Source organism: Papaver somniferum, chromosome 6 (genome assembly GCF_003573695.1).
Source record: "Papaver somniferum cultivar HN1 chromosome 6, ASM357369v1, whole genome shotgun sequence".
In the NCBI taxonomy this organism is placed as follows: Eukaryota; Viridiplantae; Streptophyta; class Magnoliopsida; order Ranunculales; family Papaveraceae; genus Papaver; species Papaver somniferum.
Window position 1 is genome coordinate 84,238,524 of NC_039363.1, and position 22,584 is coordinate 84,261,107.

Genomic DNA, 22,584 nt, shown 5'->3' on the forward strand with positions numbered 1-22,584 from the left:
TAAGCCGTACAAGTTTGCCACCTAACGCATGGCAAATCCGGCCCAAGGCCAAACATCACGGTTTATGCCAAAACCCTAATTTTGACCGCGCCTAAAACATGCCAAAGCCATGCGGCCCTACCACCATGCCGATGGCTGCCAAATGAAGGGTTGCAACAATCAACCGCTACCCTTCCATCTGAGATGCAAATCTCAGCCGTACAAGTTTTCCACCTAACGCATGGAAACTTCCGGCCCAAGGCCAAACATCACGTTTTATGCCAAAACCCTAATTTTGGCCGCCCTTAAAACATGCCAAAGCCATGCGTCCCTACCACCATGTCGGTGGCTGCCAAATGAAGGGTTGCAACAATCAACAGCCACCCTTCCATCTGATGCATATCTCAGCCGTCCAAGTTCGCCACCTAACGCATGGAAACTTCCGGCCAAAGGCCAAACATCACGTCTTATGCCAAAACCCTAATTTTGGCTGCGCCTAAAACATGCCAAAGCCATGCGGCCCTACCACCATGCCATTGGATGCCAAATGAAGGGTTGCAACAATCAACGGCTACCCTTCCATCTGAGATGCAGATCCCAGCCGTCCAAGTTCGCCACCTAACGCATGGAAACTTCCGGCCCAGGGCCAAACATCACGGTTTATGCCAAAACCCTAATTTTGGCCGCGCCTAAAACATGCCAAAGCCATGGGGCCCTACCACCATGTCGCTGGCTGGAAAACGAAAGGTTGCAACAATCAACGACTGCCCTTCCATCTGAGATGCAGATCTCAGCCGTACAAGTTCACCACCTAACGCATGGAAACTTCCGGCCCAAGGCCAAACATCACGGTTTATGCCAAAATCCTAATTTTGGCCGCGCCTAAAACATGCCAAAGCCATGCCGGCCCTATCACGTGCCACAGGCTTCCAAACAAAGGGTTGCAACAATCAACGACAGCCCTTCCTCCTGAGATGCAAATCTTAGCCGTACAAGCTTGCCATCAAACACATGGCCACGTTTGGCCCAATGCCAAGCACTAATTTTGGCCGCACCTAAACTATGCCAAAACCCTAGTTTTGGCCGCGCCTAAACAACGCCAAATACCTAGCTCGGCCGCGCCTAAACCATGCCACTGGATGTAAACGAAGGTTTGCAATAATCAACGGCCACCCTTCCTCCTGAGATACCAATCTTAGCCATACAAACTTGCCATCAAACGATTTATGGCAATATCTTGGCCACGACGCCAATTCTTGGCCACGACACCAAAACCCTAATTTAGTCGTTCCAAGAGCATGCAAGCGCTGGAACCATTCCTCTGGTTGCCAAACGAAGGGTCAGAACAATCTACAACTACCCTTCCTCCTGAGATGCAGATCTCATCCGTATAAAACTGCCACCAAACGACTCATGGAAATGTCTTGGTTGCGATGCTAACTCTTGGTCACGACACCAACTTGGCTGCGATGCTAACTCTCTGGTCATGGCACCAACCTGGCTACGATGCCTATTCTTTGGGCACGACACCAACTTGGCCACAAACGCCAAATCCTTTGGCCACGCCACACGTAGCAACATGCTACACGTTTTCCACGAAAACACTCGAGACATCAAAACATGTCATAAATTGGGGGATGCTCATCAGGGTATTGGTCTGGCGGTTTACAGCGTGCGGCGTACACTACGCCCGTTACAGGAAAGTGTCATAAAGGTGAGGCGGTTAGTAAATACAAGAAGTAATGGTGAAACTTTTCCTTCATTATGGAAACATCAATTCCAGGCGTTACCCGTTACCATTTTTTTTTCAATTTACTCAACCGTTTTCACTTCTTACGAGACCAGGGTACGTTTCGTTGCGACTTGTATAAATAGGTCTCACCTATTTCCACCAAACACAAGTTTTTGGTCAGGAGAATACAACACTCAGAAATCACTTGCTAGCTTTCCCATATGTTAGCTTTCCACTTTCTGATACAAGTCGTCAAACAATTACTCTTCCCGAATCAACTATTCTGGTCTCAACACTCTCTTCGCTTCCCTCCCTAGACCAACCTTCTCCTTCACTTTGTGACCGAAGTAAGTCTGAAATGGCCATTTCTTGGTTTAGGCCGGATTTGTACAGATTGATCTCTCGAATCAAAGTACTCCCTTGCAGTACATTGTTTAGGGTTTAAACTCGTTTCTCACCCACACACTCGAAATTACCAAAATCAGCAGAAACTGTTTTCACCCTCAAACAGAGTTGAAAGATAAATTACCCAGTTCTTAACCACTTCCATTGGAGAAGAACCTCTAATAGAAGGCATGTTCGCGGAAGAAGTAAAGAAATGCCATATCTGAAGGATGAAAGGACACTCCAAAAACAAGTGTTGGCAAGTTTCCGGGAGCCCATTATGAAAGGGACAGATGTTTAAGATAGGTTGTCCATTGGAGTCTACCAGAGCACTACTTTTCCTATGAAGATTTGAGATGGTCGGTAGTCTGTCCGGCACAAGTTGCCACAAAAAGAGACCAATTTTTGAGGCTAAATCGTATACCATATTTTCTTATTAGGGAATTCTAAGATAGAAGGGTCGGACACATTACACAAGTAAGCAGACTTAACAGAGAAAGTACCTGACTTGTCTCCAATCCATATGAGCTTATCTAGCATTTCAGAATTGATGGAAACTGCAACGAGGATAGGAAAAAGCACTGCCATCTCGGCTATTTCGGTATTGTAAAGTCTGGGACGATGAATTCCCATATCCCATGAAGAGATAGAACCAGAAGACCCAACTACACTAGCCGAGGAGCAAAGTTTTGAAGTTGAAATTGAATAGAGGTTAGGGCACATAGATTTTACTAGGCCTTGAGTACACCATTTATCTTCTCAGAATTTAATAAAAATCCTATTACCAATCTTGAATTAAGTATTCTTAAAAAAATCATCGTCTACATTGCAGATGCTTATCGACACACTCATTCCATGCCTAGCCTTTGAAGATGTAGTTCTCCAACTCATGACATCACTCCATATTTCTCAGAAACAATCTTTACTCAGAAAACATTTTTTTCCTTGCCAAATCTCCACCACCATTTCTTAACGAGAGCTTTATTCATTGGCCTCAGTTTTCTAATTCTGAGTCTGCCTTTGTGCAAAGGTTGACATGCTGATCTCTATTTAATCCAATTATACTTTTTACCGTTTTCAGCGTCGTTCCAAAGGGAATCTCTAATTATCTTTTCTATTATCTTAATGACCGACATAAAGAGAGAAAACATTCTTATCATAATGACGTCAACGCCGTTAAAAAAACAAACCGCCCCCTCACAAAGATAGACCCCACGCTTATACTAACTTGGTTTTGGAAACGTTTTTTTTGTGAAAAGGCGGTTTTTACGACGAATTCTTTATCGGATTGTCAATCATTTTCGTTTTGAGGGTCTGGGCTCTCGCCCAATTCCCAAATGAATATGGCAAGGACATAGGTCAGAGAAAGATGCATAGGTAGCTATGCAACGGTCCACGCCTAAGCATAGCAGTGCCAACCATTAAGAGTGTATTGTACGTACTATAGTATATAGTAAGCAGTAGTTAACTGCTAATCTGAGTCTGATTAGATGGAGCAATAAACATTCTAAACATAGTAGTGTAGTACGATATGGATACCTTTAGCTTTTCTGTCTGTTTTTAATTGATTTCAACAGCAAAGCGTTAAAACCGAAGTGTTCCGTTCCATGTCCTTCTGCCCAAAATAACGTGTTACGTTTCTATCGAGAACGAGAAGCATATTACTAAAACTCTACTCAATGTACTCATCTCTAGGAATCTCTCTCTTTATATGCAAAATTTTTAATGAAAAACAATAAAATAAACAAGATTACCAACCAAACCCTTTTACTCGGAGTTGCAGTTTAAGGATAAGACAAATCAGAGGGCCCTTAATTTTATCTTTGATCCTTAACCTAATCCAGATCTGAGCTTTTCCATAAGCCTCACACATCTTAACAATGTTGTTTCAGTATTTTTGGCCACCATCTTAACAATGTTACTAACTCATAGGAAAAATAAATAAATACCATGCTTGAAGATGAAAAAGCGTTGCCACTATACAAAGAGAGGCATATATGGCGGCCAAGTGTATGATTCTTACATTTTTGTAGACACGCACTTTGGCTTAAATTATTAGTTCCACTGGCACTGTTTCTCTCCCAGTGCTCCCAATCCCATTATATATCGAGTTTGGCAAATTCATGATTCGTTGCTTTTCTTTGTCTATCTATTGTTTTTAGTTTGACAAAATCAAAAGGAATATAAAAAGATATACTACTATGAAAACTTCAAGCAATGCGACATGGGGGTGCCCATTTTCAAATAGGAGAGCCAAGGCATCGCCTTATCGGATATTCCCTTTTAACCTTTGCTTCCTTAATTTTGTCATTCTCAATGTGTATGAACAATGGCTGTCGAACGCCTGTGCCCTGCTGTAGTTGTGTTGACCAGCAGGAATTGACACCGCCAAAGGAAGGATTTGCGACCCCGTTCTTATTATTACTTTTTTTAGTTCTGTCTTTGATGTTCAATGTTTCCGGCTTCGGTGCCTACCTCACAGTTCATCTAATCAGTAAAACCGTGTAAAATCACCGTTGCTAAAGAAAGTAACTTGGAGAAGAATTGAAATGGTAAGCAATATGGAGAACAAACCTCCATCAAACAAGATGCGCAAATACATTGTGTGTGGAGCAAATGGCTCCTTACTCAGAGGTTGCCGTTTGTTTTGTACTCTCCAAATAGGAATCTTACTATTGTTTATATGCGTAATATATACGAGTATTGAACAATTTCAATTAACAATCAACCAAACACAAATACCTAAAAGATAAGTACGAATTCCATAAACGAAAACAATAAAGAAGAAGACTACAAACCTTGATGGTTATCATTGCCATTAACTGCTGAATCCCTTGGGTTAGGTTCTTTAATTCGGTGTTCAACTTCCACAAATTCTCCGTATAACGTAATATGTTAGCATATGTGAACATATTAAACATATACTTTCTTGTTTATATTTTCAACTTTCAACTGCATAAGTGCGGCAAGATCATAAATTATTCAATTTAGGCAATGGACTTTTGTACTCTACGGACATAACGCGTTTCAATCTATCTTTTGTTACTTAGAACTGTGGATAGATGGATAGATGGGCTTAATTGAGTTCCAAGTAGTTAGTTTAAGTGTTAATCTCGCTGCCTAGCTAGGCAAACCAAACTAGCTTTCTTGTAGATGAGCCTTTAATTAAAGTTTCTTGGATTAATTAGTTACTTTAGAAAGAAAAAGCATGATAATAAGCAGCATAATGATTCTTAATGATCGTCGTGGTAGGGACCATTGCAAAGTTTTGGATTTAGATGTCATTATTTCGTGCTTCTTCACTGCCGGAATTTAAGGAATTAGTAGTTTATACAATCCCCCAATATCTCTATCTTTTTAAGTAGTTAACAAGAAATTAAGAATAATAATCAAATGCCATTTTAGACCACTAGTGATCAATCAACTACCTCTATGCAAACAAAATGCTCCTCCTGGCTACTCTACTTAAACATATATATAAACTTAATTTGGATCTAAAGGATAAATTAATTGATAGATTCCATCCATGATAGTGCATGTGAGGTTTTATCGATCAACCCTCTCTAAACCATAGTCCGTCCATTTATAGGTGCAGCTTTGCTTAACTTATTGCGAGTGAGTGACTGTGTTCTTTTGTTTTCTCTTGATCTTGTTTTGACTTGTTTCGGTTTCTTTTTTCATTCCTGCACTTAAAAAGGGGAAGAATACTATATAAGATTGGATCACAGATGTTGAATCCGTTGACATGTCTAACATGTGCTGGAGAATAGTGTATGTTGGTTGCACTGACCTCACATGGTGAGATTCTAAGATCGACCTTGCAAAATGACACATTGACCCAATAGTGTCTGTATAGACTAGAGCACGATTGATGATTTAGAAGAAGAACTGCTAGAGTTTGACCGATGAGCGATACAGGTACATACCATTGACTTAATTGCAAGCTCGGCCGTGGTTGGTACACAGGCGCATAACTGCTGCTCGTGAAAAACACTGTAAAAAAAGGAAGTAGGTGCAACGCTCTATAAATAGCTCTCTTTTTTTACTTAGTGATCCGTGGATATGTTGATGACAGGGCCAAGAAAGGTCTTCTTCTGATTCATTTAAAAGAAGAAAAGTCATGCCTATTAAGTACTGGGGTCAAACTGAATTAAGTCATTAGGAGCAAAAAACTGTAGCTAATTAAGCTTTGTCCAAAGGTTAGGTAGCAACACCAGTTATTAGTGCTAGGAGTGTAGTACTAGTAGTTATATCTTCGCATTAATCATCGATTCATGCAAGTCCTAGATCATAATGGTCATAAGGTATAGGTAAAACGGGTAATAGAGTCCATGATAATGTGCCAAGCACGTAGTACTCAAAAGGATATCATCTTCATAGACATAGTCATGCAAAATTCTAGTTTTTTCATGAGTATACCCATTAAACCCTGTAAATATATCAGATGCATAGTTATTATTTATTCAATTTTCATGACTATTTTTGTTGGATATTTTCAACAAACCCGTTGATTTGCAGGATTTAGGCTGTTCCCGGGGATCGACCTGCCCGGTCAGGTCGCTGGGGGTCTAGGGGGCAAGGGTCCTCCTGCAGAGTGCGAGACAGCGTCTCGTTGGAAATTTCCTGTTCTTGGGTTTCTATTGTCAGTTAGAAAAACTGAACAGAAATCTCATTTCACCAATGAACGCATTGAAGGAAGAGACGCGCATGTTCACTCTGAAAAGATGCCTGTAGAGATGAAGAGTCATCTGCAAAGGGTGTGATTTCCTCTTTAAATAGGAGACTTGTTTTTCATTCAAAACACATCTCAACTCTCTCTGTTTTCTTTCTTACAAGCATCATCAGAAATAAAACCAGTGTGTTCTTGGTTGGATCAAGATCGTACAAGCTTTGAATCCAACATTGTTGTGGGGCTTCAAGTATCCTGACAGCGATATTCATTGACCTGTTTGTACTCGCCAATTCAATTGGGAAAGGATCTAATAATTGTCGAAAAAAATCTTTCATTAGAGCCTTGAACCCTCATACAACATTCTTCTCTTCACCCTATTTTAGTGTCAATTTTTCCAACAATTTTTGCTCAACAACCTTACTATTCTGCTAGGAACCAAACCAATTCAACCAACACTTAAAGAATGCAAGAACAAGGTTTAGGGCTTTGGCACTGTGCTTAATTGTTCGAGCCGAAAAATGAGTTAAATACAATTTAATGTGAATCAAGTACACAATAATACTTCTGTTACACTTCTTGCATGATGTGAAGGGTCCATAACCATAAACTCGACATTTAATAGGTTCAGCTGTATAAAGCTTCTTCAATTATCCACAAAAAGAAAGGAATTGCAGCTCAGTGGTCGTAATTACAGTGACAGATTTGGTTTCACATTTTAAAGGCAAAAAGACTCATAGTGGAACTCCATTACACAACTGTTCTTACAGTGGAACCCTAAAAGTAGTTATAAGTTTTCGTTTGTTAAGTGAAAAACAGTGTACGTTTCATGGATAACAAAAATGGAATTATTTAAGGAGTTGGAGATAAAATGTATTTCTGAACATACCATCCAAAGAAAAAACAGAATAAAATAGAATAGAGACAACAACCTGTTAATGAGGGTATTTCGGGTATATTGTGTACTTTCTCACGGGTATCATTGTCATATTTGGTTTCTTGCTTGACTATTGTTATTTCCAGTCTTTACTTCCTCCTTGTACTGTCCTTAGAAATTGTATGATTTTTCTTCGGAAACAATTTTGGACAAAGTAAAATAAACTCCACCAAAATTGACAGACACACAACTATTAGGGTTTTGATTGGTGTCCTTATTTATATTAGGGTTTTGATTATCTTATATTTTGATGTTTTTGTTATTTTTGTAAGCGAACATGTAATTACTATTCTGATTTGAATAACTTGAAATACGTTGATTGTCCAAGAAAAAAAAAAACTATGTTGTGGATCCCGACTTCCGCTCAAGACTAGCAACATGGGATGTTTAGTGCCTATCGATTTTGGTGGAATTTAATTATTTCGGTAGCAAATTGTGTGATTTTAAAATGAACGATAACAATCAACAACTAATTTTACAGGAATTAAGTATAAATCTGTTATTGTTAATCACTTTTTATTTTTAAATGTCTTTTCTTTCCGATAGGAAACCAACCTCATATATTAATTTAGGATTGAAATCAAAATTATTACCAGACCAATAACGTCAAAAGTTTAGACTACCAGTTTATTACCATTATCATTAGGGTCCATGGGTCAGAAAATTCAACGAATATACTCTTTTTCTTTTAATGTTTAGGAAGGTACACAAAAACAAGTTAAGTGACCATATTTGGATAGTTAAAAGGAAAACCAAACAATTTAACAAAAATACACAAGGTAGAAATGTTTTTTTTTTTTTACTGATAAAGAGGTTGGTGTTTACGAGTTTTAAATTCAGGTCAGTGGTATCATCACCCAATGATTTTACCACAGTATTAAAATGAAATCTGCACAAAGTAAATATATTAGGATCAACAAATAATCTATCCATTTATTCAATCACCATATTAGTTTTTTTTTTTTTTTTTTTTTTTTTTGAACAATCAACATATATCAATTCATTCAAATCAAAATAGTGATTACATGTTCGCTTACAAGGATGACAAAAACATCAAAATAAGAGACAATCAAAACCCTAATACAAATAAGGACATCAATTACACGTAGATCGCGAGGAGAAAGAGCGATGAACCGTAAAGATATCCAAAACAACTTTATGTATAAGGGAAAGATGATGGTATATCTGGAAATATACTCCGACCATTTATTCTGATTGTATTCTTCTTCCATAAGAGATGCTCCTAAAACAAATGAGTACTTTTGCCATAAAATTGTCGATCCACACGAACACGGATGCGCGATGTCGTGATAAATCTTCAATGTTTTTGAATCAGGAATATCAACCCACGAACCAGCCATTAAAAATTTGAAGAATTTGCCCCACAACGATGAAGAAAAACCGTCTCAGAACGACAAAGAAATATGTCGAAAGACACCAAAAATGATATAAAAACATCTCATTCTATTATCTACTATCAAGATGACTATTGAGAAAGGGAAGATGAAGAGAAAGAAGAGAGAAAGTAACTTTCTTTCTATCATTCAAGTTAAAACTTCTCATTGTCTTAGCATTAATCCTTATTTCTCTCTTATAACCTTGAATAAGTAAGCCCAAACTCTCAAAATTTACTTGATAAGACTTAGACATCATAATAGTTTCAAAAATACCATACCAATAAGAGGGGTACTACATCTTATATATTTTTTCTTGATCGGTAAAAAATTTGGTGCTGACGAGTTTCGAACTTAAATCACTGGTATCAACACCCAGTGATTAATTTTATCACTGTACGACAGTGACACTCGTAAATCTTATTGGATGTTGTCCAATTCATACGAAACAAAATAACCCTCATCTTTGTATTAACTGGATTGGTAATTTTTCTTGGAATTTGATAGTACTATAGCGCACTGCAAAATAGTTGAAAATTTTGTTTGAAAATGATATGTACAAGAACAAAAAAAAATTCTGGATAGAATTTGTTTTGGCACATATTCAAGTTGGCTTAAAATTGTAGGACACACGAAGATATAACAAGGATACGAATGACAACAGTTTGGGGACATGAAATGAAGAGACATCCAATAGCTTGATTCGGACCCTTTTGTTTTGGGAACCAAAACCAACAACGACATTATTGAATCAAAAAAGCTTGAGCTTAGTTTTACCCTCTCTCTCTCTCTCTCTCTCTCTCTCTCTCTCTCTCCCTCTCTCTTTGAGAACTCCCACAGACAACTCTCTCTTTCTGACCACAAGAGAGATATTATCAGGTGAGGAGGAGAACTCAGTGAGAACAACACAAACTTCATTGCTTTCTTTCCCCCCCTCTCCCTCTCTCTCTTTAAATTTCTGTATCACTAATTTTTAAGCTCTGGGTTCCCTTTTTTTCTGAAAAGCAAATCCTAAAGTTCCGATCTTTCAAGTTCAGGTACTCATCTTTTTCTGAAAATCTTTTGGTTAATCAGTTTAGTGTGATTAAGTATTTCTCAATTCTGCATTTTTTGTTTGTTTGTGGGGTTTTTGGATCTGCTGAGTTATGATGGTAGGGTTTTATATGAGATTATCGTTTTCTGGTTTATGATGCTTGGGATCTAGATTAGTTACTTCATCGGTCCTTGAATCTTGTTCATCTGTTTGGTTTTCTCTTTATTTTATTTTTGTAGTTAAGATTTCCTGTTTTATGGCTTTTTTGTTTCTCATTGGGACATTCATTCAAACGTCATGTATTAGCCTATTCTAAGATTAAACTGTTTAATCTTGATTTTCCCAGGTGAGTTTTTAATATTATTTTTATTTTTCAAGGGCTGATTTTAATTTTTGATCTCTTGTATACATGATGGATCTATTGTTCATTTTTTAGGAACATGGCTTCTCTCAGTCCTCATGAACTCTATGATCATTTTTAATTTTTGGTTCAGTGTTGGAGTATATGATTACTTGTCAGTTTTCTAGATCTACTTTTATTTGGTGAACTCTATTGTCTTGATCTGATTATATGGTATGATTAATTTGTATTCTTTTGTTTCATTTTTGATTCAAACTAATTGTTATTATTATCTCTTATCTGATTAATTGCAGATATCATCTTAGCCAAGTCAAAGCTTCTGTTTATGGGTTTAAATAAAAGCTCTTTCTGTGCAGCTCATGGAGAGCAAACTGGCTAGTAAACAATGGATTTTACCAAATTTTATGTAGAAAAGACTTTGTATTGTAACATACATGATGGCTTCAAAATCAGGTACCAGAGCTCACTCTGAACTACAGCAGAAAACAGCTATTAAACAACAAGCAGTAGAGCCGAAGCTGAACTCTCGTAGGCCAGCGCCTTTACAGGTTGCTAAACCAATGAGTAAATCAGAACCAGCTACGCCGAGAAAATCACCAAGATCTGTCAGGCAAGTTGTGGGAAAAGAGGTTACTAAAGAGGTATTAGAAGACCAAACAAAATCAAATCCTGTAAAAAAGGAGGTTGCTGATCCTATATCTGATAAAATAGGTTTAAATGCTTCTTTAGAAGGTCTCAAACAATCACTGCCCCAAGTAGACCCTAGAGTAAAAGAAACAAGGATGTCACTAGAAAGTGGTAGTGAAGATCAAGAAAAGAAAATTTCTGAACTAAGTAGTGCAAAAGATACCCCTCCTGGGTCAGCGAAAGTGAGTGATGGAACGAGCAGTCTCAGCAAGACTAGTGGAAGTGCCAAGATCAGTGACCGCACCGATTTAGTTGAGAGTGGGAAGAGTAGTATGTGTAGAGGAAGCACGAGTAGTGATGTAAGTGATGAAAGCAGTTGTAGCAGCATGAGCAGCAGTGTTAGCAAACCTCACAAAGCAAATGATTCGAGATGGGAAGCAATTCAAGTTGTCCGAGTAAGAGAGGGAGCCTTGGGTTTAAGCCATTTTAGACTGCTCAAAAGATTGGGATGTGGAGATATAGGAAGTGTTTATCTATCAGAGTTGAGTGGAACTAAAAGTTACTTTGCCATGAAGGTTATGGACAAAGGATCTTTAGCAAGCCGTAAGAAGCTTCTTCGAGCACAAACAGAACGTGAAATACTACAATGTCTGGACCATCCATTCCTCCCAACACTATATACACACTTCGAGACAGAAAAGTTTTCGTGTTTGGTTATGGAATTTTGCCCTGGTGGTGATTTGCATACCCTTCGGCAGAGGCAACCTGGAAAACACTTTTCTGAACAGGCTGTGAAGTATGTTTCCAAATTGTTCTTTCCCTTGTGCTAATTTGTTTTTTTATTAATTAGTTAGAGACCTAGAAAACCTGGCTATATCTTAGATCAACTTGTTATTCCCTACATAAATCCTGCTTTAAATGTTCATCATCACATATTTAGATGTTAGGGAGTGTACTAAATACCCCTTGCTCATTGGTGTGTACTCTGTACCTTAGTTTAGTTTACTTACAGAGGCAGCGAGCCACCCAAGAAAAGTAAATATGTCATGAGAGCAGAAAGGAGAAACTTATAGAGTATAGCGTACATGAGTCATTGAAACAATGAGTTTTTCGAAAGACCTGAATGGTGTTTTTTGAAAAACCTGAACGGTATGTTGAATGTAACTTGTAGTTTTGGGATTAAGGAAGGTGAATATTGTTTCCTAGTAATATCATGGCACAAGCAGATCATGAAGGATAGGTTGTCCATTTCGACATTCTTTTGATAAATGTTGGTGGAGTACCATGATAGGAATTATAGGAGCAGGCTGGCACTTCTGAAACACCTGACCACTTTGAAGAGAAGGGTATACCATGGGACTTAGATAATGGGTTTCTCTTTGATTTTTCTTCTCTGGTACTGCAGCTTTATTCCAGTCTACAGCCAATTTTTTTGATGTTATAATCTCCAAATCGTACAAATTGTAAATCATGGTATTGTGTGTGTGGTTTTTTTCTTCTTCTGTGTTTGTGTGCTTTGATGGGTGGAGTGAATTGATATTATTTTGATTACACTGTGCAGGTTTTATGTGGCAGAGGTCCTTCTTGCTTTGGAGTACCTCCACATGCTTGGAATTATCTACCGTGACCTTAAGCCAGAAAATGTCTTAGTGAGGGAAGACGGTCACATAATGCTTTCAGATTTTGACCTTTCCCTTCGCTGTTCTGTCAGCCCAACTCTCGTGAAAACTGCATTTCTTGAGTCATCTGATCCATTCCGCAAGAACCCCGCCTATTGTGTTCAACCAGCTTGCATAGAACCATCCTGTATCCAGCCATCCTGTGTAGCCCCCACAACATGCTTTGGCCCCCGTTTCTTCTCGAGCAAATCCAAGAAAGAGCGCAAGCCTAAAAATGAGATTGGTAACCAAGTCAGTCCCTTGCCCGAGCTCATTGCGGAGCCTACAGGGGCCCGGTCAATGTCATTTGTGGGCACCCATGAATATTTGGCACCAGAGATCATCAAAGGCGAGGGCCATGGGAGTGCAGTAGATTGGTGGACTTATGGTATTTTTCTATACGAGCTTTTGTTTGGTAAAACTCCATTCAAAGGATCAGGAAATCGAGCAACATTATTCAATGTTGTGGGTCAGCCACTTCGTTTTCCAGAGTCCCCAGGGGTTAGTTTCCAAGCAAGAGATCTGATAAGAGGGCTTCTTGTGAAGGAGCCCCAGCACCGTCTGGCGTACAAGCGTGGTGCAACTGAAATCAAGCAACACCCCTTCTTTGAAGGTGTGAATTGGGCTTTAATACGTTGTGCCAGTCCACCAGAGATTCCGAAACCGGTTGAGCTCGAGAGGATCCCGGTTGTTCCAACAGCATCAACAAGCGAAAAGCCTGTGGTTCCCACTGCTCCAACGGAGAAAAGTAACGATAATTATCTTGAATTTGATTTCTTTTAGTGATTTATAAACTTAATGACATTGTATTTGTTTGTAGTAGTCGGGGTACGGGAAGAGTTTTTTATTAACGTTTTAGTGGTCAAGGGTTCTTCTTATACTGTTAGAAGATGATGAGTTCCTTGTTATTGTTGTTGAGCATAATGTTGAAAAGAAATTGTAGTTGCAGAAGCTAAAAATGTTCAAAAGAAGTCTTCTCTTATTGTCTTCAACTGTTAACAAGCTTCTTTTTTACTCAATACTGTACTCTCTTCCAATACTAGAATGGAATGTTGCCTTAATGCCATAACTTTGTATATAGATTGTGGTAAATACACAACACTGCACTCTGTCAATAAAGCAGTGTTTTCCAAAACACAAATACACTGAAGAAAAATTGCAGGGTCCCCTAAGGTTGGCAACCTTCAAGTTACCCACACGATTACTAACCAATGCAATATTGCAGTTCCACACCAATGAGTGAAATCATTGCTTTAGACAGAATTTTGAAGCAAAGCAGCTAAATGGAGAAAGGGAGCCTGAGCCTTTTACAAGGTCGTCAAGGTAAAAATCAGCAAGAACATTGTTGCTGCTGTTGCGACGTGAAGAGGGTCTGCTGTTACGTTGCGAAGAGGATGCCGATGATTGACTATTAACTGTTATTGTCTTGGTCTCATCAATGACACCGCTATTGCTCCTTGGAGTGGATGCAGGGGATTCACCAGCCGGTGTCGTTGTCTCCTCGGTGATTGCTAGTTCCTTGCCGTTGTTTATTATCTTAATATCACATGTATCTGATGCACTTTTGAGTATCTGATCTCCAATTCCGTTTGCTTTCTTCAACTTTTTGTAACTGGATTTAGAAGTGCCGACAACTAGCTTCTTAATGTTGAGTATGAGAATGAGATCTGCCACAGCCTTCGTTACATTGTTGCTCTCGATCAACAGCGTCTCTACTGTAACCTAGTACGGAATACGAATATAAAAAGAGTGTCACATAAATACAGTCTAAGCTGAGTTTAGTAGCATATACAGCCATACTTTTATAGGCCTACACGGAAATGTGAAGCCAATAAGCCTTCCGTGTATAGGACTAATCTCAGAAATCCAAAAATCCTTGGCCAATGCATAGGAGCATTTCCTATCGCAAAATTATGTTACCTTAAAAACAGAGCAGACATCCAAGAATTTCTGAAGGAATTCCCTTCTCTTATGGCTTTGTTGGGACATGTAGTTTTCCAACTCCTGCGGAGTCACTTGATCTTTAGGAACTTTCCCACCAACTATCAGCATGCACAGAAGTCCACAAAAGCAGATAATGTCACATTAGAAATTAAAGCTACTAAGTCGAGACACCAAAATTACCAAAAAGAAAAGAAAATAGCTGCAACACTTACATGGGCTCGGAATAAAGCTGATTTCAGGAAAGACATGAATAAGATTGATGGTTCTCATCGTCGAGGGATGATGTCTCAAAGTCCATCTGAGTGCATCCAAGCTGGAATTCAATTTCCCTCCAACTGCTACATATATATTTTGTGCTCCAGATAAAGATGAAGTTACACTAACTCCTTCAAACGATCCTTCCTCGATTGTTGCTGGTATCCCACGGTGCTTATCGTTAAATGAAAGAAATCCAATTCTGTTTGTTTCTCTCCGGATACTTGAGTTATTACTATTATCTTCATCGATTTCTTCTATCTCACTGCAACTACTGCTATTACTGCCTGTTTCAAATATGCTGTTAAACCCGTTGGTATAAAGTTTATCATCAATCTCGTATTCGTCGTTCCTAATTTGATCTTTGCCATTCGGTTTTGTTCCATTCATTTTGAACTCTCACCAGGAGGAGATTTCTGTTTTTCTTTTTTCCTTCAAAGATTTTCTGATCTAAGGACGGGGTCACTTATGCATTGACCGTTGATTTCTCAATTGCTTTGATTTCTACCTACGACTTGTATTTTTGTAGGTAAAATGCTGATTTGTACGTTTTGAACAGCGTTTTCATCGATAAAATGATGCGAATAATTTTTAGTACGGTGGTGCGGCAATTATTTGTTTGTGAGTGGCTACCACCCAAATCCCTGACAGATAAATATGCAATCCATTTTCGTTTGACTATTCCTCTGCGGCTCCACAAGAACCTTGATTTTTTTTTTCTTCACTGTCCAAGGAGACAAATGTAAAAGTGGACAAATCTTAATCCCCGAATTTGACACGTCACTTAACATGTTTAAAATCTCTAACGTTTTTATCTGTTTTTTACAAGCTCTCAAAACTTCATGTAGGTTTCACATTGATCTTTTCTTTCTCTTGCGTTTAATCCCTTGCTAATGTATAGAATTAGCATATATTATTATGTTGATGTCAGAATGTATGGTTTTCAAAGGAGAAAATTATGAATAAAGAATATGAATAATTGAATTCCTTAGTAGTTGCAAGTTATGTCTATGATATAAAAAATGCAGGAATCTGGATATCCTGAGGGAATCCCGCGGATTCATATCATTATCTTATCTACCAATATAGGTTTGATCAGGAACCAGCAATCGTCTAACTCCAGCGATGCAACTTGTTGAAATTGGAGTCATCCAACAAATTAGTAAGAGATTATACATGTCATCAAAACAAAACAATGTTTAAAATGGCCTTCGCAACTTAACTAAGGCATCTTTTGTTTTGAATTTTTTGGAAGGCTGTAATTTTTTTTCTTTTCTTTTTTTTGATATATATCTCGACTCGGTAGATATTCAAATTACAACGATTTATATGTGTATTAGTGCGAGGGGATTTGGATTGGTTCTTTCAATAGATTCATCTCCGGATGCAAATAGCCGAATACCTTCTGGTTACATAAATTAAACACACAGGCCCTGTGAACAATGACTTTGTTTTGGGCCTTACAGTAACCAATAACACTACATGAGTACATGTATAACTTTCTTCTTCTTTTTGAATGATTTTTTATCGACCATGGTTTTTTTGAGGGATCATGATTTTATTAGGTCACCTTTTCCATAGTTTTATGGGATATCCTAAAATATTGAAATGACTAACTTATTCTTAACCTAATTTAATTTAAAACCAACCTAATAATTACCTATATATATATAACCACCTCCTCCTCCCACCACCACCGCCAATTACCACCACCACCACCACCACCACCTCCGATTATCACCACCACCAACCACCGATTACCACCACCACCTCCTCCCACCACCACCGTCAATTACCACCACCACCACCACCACCTCCGATTATCACCACCACCACCAACCACCGATTACCACCACCACACCACCACCACCTCCTCCCACCACCACCGCCGATTACCACCACCACCACCTACGATTATCACCACCACCAACCACCGATTACCACCACCACCTCCGATTACCACCACCACCAACCACCACCGCCGATTACCACCACCACCACCTCCGATTATCACCACCACCAACCACCGATTACCACCACCACCTATGATCACCACCACCACCAACCACCACCACCTATATATATATAGCTTAATTTAAAACATTAATAAAGATATTCTCACAAACCCATTACTTGTCATTCGTTTTTGGTGGAATAAATGAGAAGTAATCATCAAAATGAGTTGAAAATGAAAGTTGCAGAGAGGTTTAATGGAGGGTTTTTCTCAGAGAAAAGTTCGGTTACGTCGCAAAAAACAAGTCTCAGCCGAACTTTTAGTTCGGTTACGTCGCAAAACGTTCGGTTTAGTCGCAGAAAGTTCGGTTATCACGAATTAATTGTTTCTTAACCGAACTCCTTATATTAGAACAACACAAGTCCATAAGTTCGGTTCCTTCGCAAAATAAGGATATCACCGAACTTTAAGTTCGGTTGGTAGAGCAATTTGATATGTAACCGAACACACAAGATGTACCCATATAAATTGTTAAGTTCAAAGTTCGGTTACCTACCATTTTATACCAGGTAACCGAATATAGCACTGTAACTTTGGTTCTTTTTTTTATCGGTGAGTTCGGTTAGATACGCTTTTGGATAAAAGTTTGCGATCCAACCGAACTTCTTACACTTGGAATAATTTTTTTTAACGTAAAGTTCGGTTGGATAGTTGGTTGGTATGAACTTTGCGTACCAACCGAACTATGTACAGTTGGTAAAATTTTATTTTCACGTAAAGTTCGGTTAGTTATTGTTTGCAAAGCAACCGAACTTCTAGACCCTAAAGTTCGGTTACATTGCGGGCAAACCCAACATTACGCTGTACGACCAAAACCTCCATTAACGAGCGAGTTCGGTAACCTGTGTGTTTGGAAAACGTAACCGAACTACACTTTCAGGTGTGTTCGGTTACATGTTCTTGACATATGGTAACCGAACTGGCCCAAATCTACATAAAAATTTTCATTTTTTTTGAAAGTTTGGAGCACTAAACCAACATTATCTAAGTTTGAAGCATACCTGATAACCCAAATGCTCTTCCTCTGATTGTGGTTGAACTCAATTTTTTTTTCCATGTTTTTCTTCTTCATCTTCTCTAACTTTACTCTCTTAATAATTCTACTTAATCATTTCACTAATCATTACCCAAAATTAATCGGGAGGGTAGTTTAGCTATTAATATAAATATCTAGATAAGGGGTGACCTAGATTTACTTCTAAATGTCTTACTAAAAATAGAACCATGGTCCCAAAAAAAACCATGGTCCCCGAAAAAATCGTTCTTCTTTTCATTTTGGTTTTATGGAAAAACGTGTAACCGAGACATGAAAATATTAGCACAAATTTACATCAGTTGAAAGCAAAACTGTAATTATGTAAGACCATCTTTGGACTTGAGATATTCTGGATCGAATCAGCCGCATTGCCATCGCTACTATCATTGCTGCTGCTGCTACGACTGCTGAAAATTCGAGACAGTGAAAAGGCCCTATCCATGAACTTACCGCTGCTGCTACTACTAGAAGTGCTGCTGCCCATTTGCGATGTACGACGACTTATCCTTAAATATATCTACTGGATCTTCAATGTCGATCAGTTCCTTGCCGCGGCCTATGATCTTAATATCACAAGTATCGGGCAAAGCAGCCTTCAGTATCTGATCAGCTATTCCATGTGGCCTCTTCAGCTTTCTGTTTATCATATATCATCCACATTAGTATGAAATTGTACGTACTACCTATATTTGAAGTGCTACTATAACGCCATTAACTGTCAGGATGTCACACTTATGATTGATTGTTCCAATGGCTGCTATAAGCCTATAATCAGTTTCTTATCTTTTTACTGCCTCTTTCTTTTACCATTAACATGAACGGAATTTGGAAGAAAAAAATAATAGTAAGTCTAGATAACTATTTCCAATCATGTTTGTCTATTATAATGTTGTTCTAGTGGAGCAAGTTGTTGTAAAGTAAAATTTTGTACAAATATGAATATGATTAGATCGACTGTGTACCTGTAACTTGATTTGCCAGTGCCGATGACAAGTTTTTTGATGTTGAGAATGGGAATGAGATCTATGACAGCCGTGGCTACGTCGTTACTCTCGATCAGCAATGTCTCCCCTTTAACCTTACAAAGAGAACATAGACTCAAGAACTCATCGAGGAATTTCTTTCTCTTTTCAATCATTTCGTTCTTGTAATCCTCAAATAATAGAGGGTTCACCGAATCTTTATGACACCTTCCCCCCACTACACCATGAATGTAATTAGCAAATTAAATATGAATCATAAAGCAATCAAAACATATGAATCAGCTGGAAATTCAAACTTACATGGAGTTGTAATACAGAGAATCTCAGGATAGACATGAATAAGATAGATAAAAGTTGCCGAATACAAGGGGGAATATCATGTAAAAGATGTCTCAATGCCCATATAAGTGCATCCTTACTTGATTTACTCTTCCCAATTGCTACATATATTTTGTAGCGTTCACCTGTTTTCAATGAATTAACACGAATACTACCTTTACATTCTTCAATTATTGTTGCTGGAATTCGATGTTTAATGCTCGATGAACCTTTTCTGTTGCTAATACTACGTTTAATGAATGGATCATACGCACCGACGATATTGTTCTCTTCATTATTGTTGTTCAGACTAGCAATGCGGTTAAAACCATGAGTAAATAAGTTGTCGTCTTGAAGATCGACGTTATTCTTCTGCATTATTTTTGGTATGATTGCTTGTTAATGTTATTCCATTTGCTTGTAACACAACTTTAAATGATCACCGCAGAATGACGATCATCAGATTGATCCAGGTGTTATTGCGAGACTTATGTTTTAATTATCAATTAAATGTGAGTTGTGGCATAAGGTTGTATAAAGTATTAATTAAAATTCTTTGCTTATTGATTACAATGAATAATTAAGTCGGAACTGTATCTCTACGCTGGATACTTTTGACGACATTGTACAAATAGCATTGAGATGTCACAATTCTTCAAATCTTTGGTTTCCATCAGAAGATGCAGCATATTCCTTTCAGCAAGTCTCGTTTTCTTTAGGCCTATTCCTATGCACATGCCAAAACATGATATTTGGCATATATGCATCCACTATGGGTATGTCAAATTGCCAAACTCGTATGTCTATATGCCAGACCTGGCATATAGGCATACACGACAGAGTTTCCATCCAGCGATAGAGATTCCATCGCTCGATGGTCTTTTCGTCGGTCGTTGGTCAGTCAATCGCCAGCGCTAGTCAAGCTGCCGCTCGCTTGTATGATTATCGCTGATTAATTCATCATCCAACGGCTACAGTTTTCCACCTCTATAAATACCTAATTTCAAACTCATTTTAACTCACACCAGAATTTCTAAATCTCTGTAAAATTTCTCAATCTTTTTCAAATCTAAAACTATCTATATTTTCTTGTGAAATGGATTCACAATCTCAAAGTCAAGGCAAAGCTAAAAAAACCCGAGTCCGTGGTGCAAAATACACCATGGCAGAAGATGAATGTATTTGTCGTAATTATGTTTTTTTTACCCAAGATTGTATCAACGGTGCACAACAACATGGTAACACCATGTGGGATAACATATTTAAGAATTATGAAGAACAAACCATGAACATCAATGGTCGTGATGCGAAAGGATTGTCAGAACACTTCATTGTAATCAACAAGGAAGTGGCCGCTTATGTTGCATTAATAATGCAAGCCAAGAGAAAAGGCAAGGACAGTGGTCAGACTGATGTTGATTTTGAAAGAGAGGTTCGTACAGATTGGCAACGAAGACATGGTAAACAGCTCGCTTTTGAAAGTTGTTATTATATTTTGAAGGGGTTGAACAAATATAATCCAGAATACTTGTCAAATAATCAACAAGTACCTGAAAGGTCACCATATAATTCTTCTTCCTCAACACCAAATTCTTCACCATTTTCTTCAGGTCCATCAAATTATTCACCAGATACCCCAACAAGCTCAAATGCCAACAAAGTTTTCAATAATTATGTTGAGGGTAATACTAAGGGAAAACTTCCACGGAGGAATGGCGCAAAATTGGATAAAAAATTATCTCTAGAAGGAGGGAGTTCCGGAGGATTTAACATGGCGGAGTTTATGGAACATCAAAAGACCGTCGAGAAGCAAAGATCAGTTGATAGGAAATTTCAAAACCGGGAAAGTAAGAAAGTCGTCTTTCCCAAGAAAAATTTGGGTTTGACTATGACAAGCATAACATTCTTCAAGCTAACACTTCAATTATGAACGCCCAACAAAAACATGTATGAAAAATCGAATTTGACAGGATTCAAGCACAAATTGAAAATCAAACTGGATTTACTAACAACCAACCCAATGATGATGATAATGATGATGAGTATGATGTAGTAGTTCATTTGGATGATTAATGTATGAGTTTAAGTTGATTAATGTATGATTTTAAATTTTAATGTTTTAGTTTAAATGTAGCAGTTTAAGTTTCTTTCCAATTAATTAATTAGAAATGTTTTTTAATTAAGTTTTGCTTCATTTAATAATAACAATACAACTTAAGGAAAAAAAAATAACAATACAACTTAAGGAAAAAAAAATAACATAACTTAAATAACTTAAAGATTAAAAATAAATAACCAAAGAACAAAAAATTCACTGTCTTCCATGCTCTGCCCAAAGATTCAATCTCAGATCATCTCTTAATTGGTCATACACATTTCGGTTCTGAATGTAGTTAGTCATTTGACCATAATTCCTTGCAGGGAGACCTCTTTCTGGTCGAATCTCCGGCCTCAAATCTTCATCTTCATAATTAATCCAATCCGAATCACGACAGGTTTCCTGAATTACCATGTTATGAAGAATGATGCAAGTGGGCATAGTCTTGTGCATTTCACGAGGGCTCAACCCACGATATGGGCCACAAATGATAGCGAAATTCCTCTTCAAAATTCCAAAAACGCGTTCCACATCCTTCCTCAATGCTATTTGGGCATCATTAAAATGTCGGTATGAACGGATCAATGGACCAACAAGAGGCTGAAGGTAGCATTGAACCAAGGTGGACCATTTGGGAAGATACAATCCTCAAGATAATAGTCATGAGTGTACTGATGGCCGTTGATCATGAAACAGACAGATGGAGAAATTTCATACTTCAAATCTTCAAACAGAGGCGACTTGTGCAAAACATTAATATCATTTTGTGAACCCGGAAGACCAAAAAAAGCGTGCCATATCCAACAATCATAAGAAGCAGCAGCTTCAAGGATAACTGTTGGTTTTGCATAATGACCCTTATATTGACCAGCCCAATATACAGGGCATCCTTTCCATACTCAATGCATACAATCGAGACTACCTAGCATTCCTAGGAATCCCTTGTCCTCATTCTCCCTCAATATTTGTCTAACATCTTCGTCGGTTGGTTTTCGTAAATATGTTGGACCAAAATGATTAATCATTACTTCACAGAACAATGAAAGGTAAGTGTAAGAAGTTGTTTTACCCATACGAAGGTACTCATCGTTCGCATCCGCTGGATTTCCATAACCTAGAATCCTTAAATCTGAAGTAACTTTTTGTTCAGGATTATGACCTC

At 38.1% G+C, this 22,584-nt stretch overlaps 2 protein-coding genes across 2 annotated transcripts; one reads left to right on the forward strand and one right to left on the reverse strand.

Annotated features, from left to right (window-relative positions):
* Window positions 1–9,785: 9,785 nt before the first annotated feature.
* On the forward strand, window positions 9,786–13,793 carry LOC113288224 (serine/threonine-protein kinase D6PKL1-like). The gene is made up of 3 exons (XM_026537190.1): window positions 9,786–10,132; window positions 10,783–11,912; window positions 12,678–13,793. The coding sequence occupies exons 2-3, from the start codon at window positions 10,924–10,926 to the stop codon at window positions 13,555–13,557; spliced, it is 1,869 nt and encodes a 622-aa protein (XP_026392975.1). The 5' UTR covers window positions 9,786–10,132; window positions 10,783–10,923; the 3' UTR covers window positions 13,558–13,793.
* Window positions 13,794–13,904: 111 nt separating this feature from the next.
* Window positions 13,905–15,514, reverse strand: LOC113288226 (U-box domain-containing protein 35-like). The gene is made up of 3 exons (XM_026537191.1): window positions 14,931–15,514; window positions 14,695–14,816; window positions 13,905–14,496 (listed from the first exon to the last, which is right to left on the reverse strand). The coding sequence occupies exons 1-3, from the start codon at window positions 15,361–15,363 to the stop codon at window positions 14,020–14,022; spliced, it is 1,032 nt and encodes a 343-aa protein (XP_026392976.1). The 5' UTR covers window positions 15,364–15,514; the 3' UTR covers window positions 13,905–14,019.
* Between the last annotated feature and the right edge of the window lie 7,070 nt (window positions 15,515–22,584).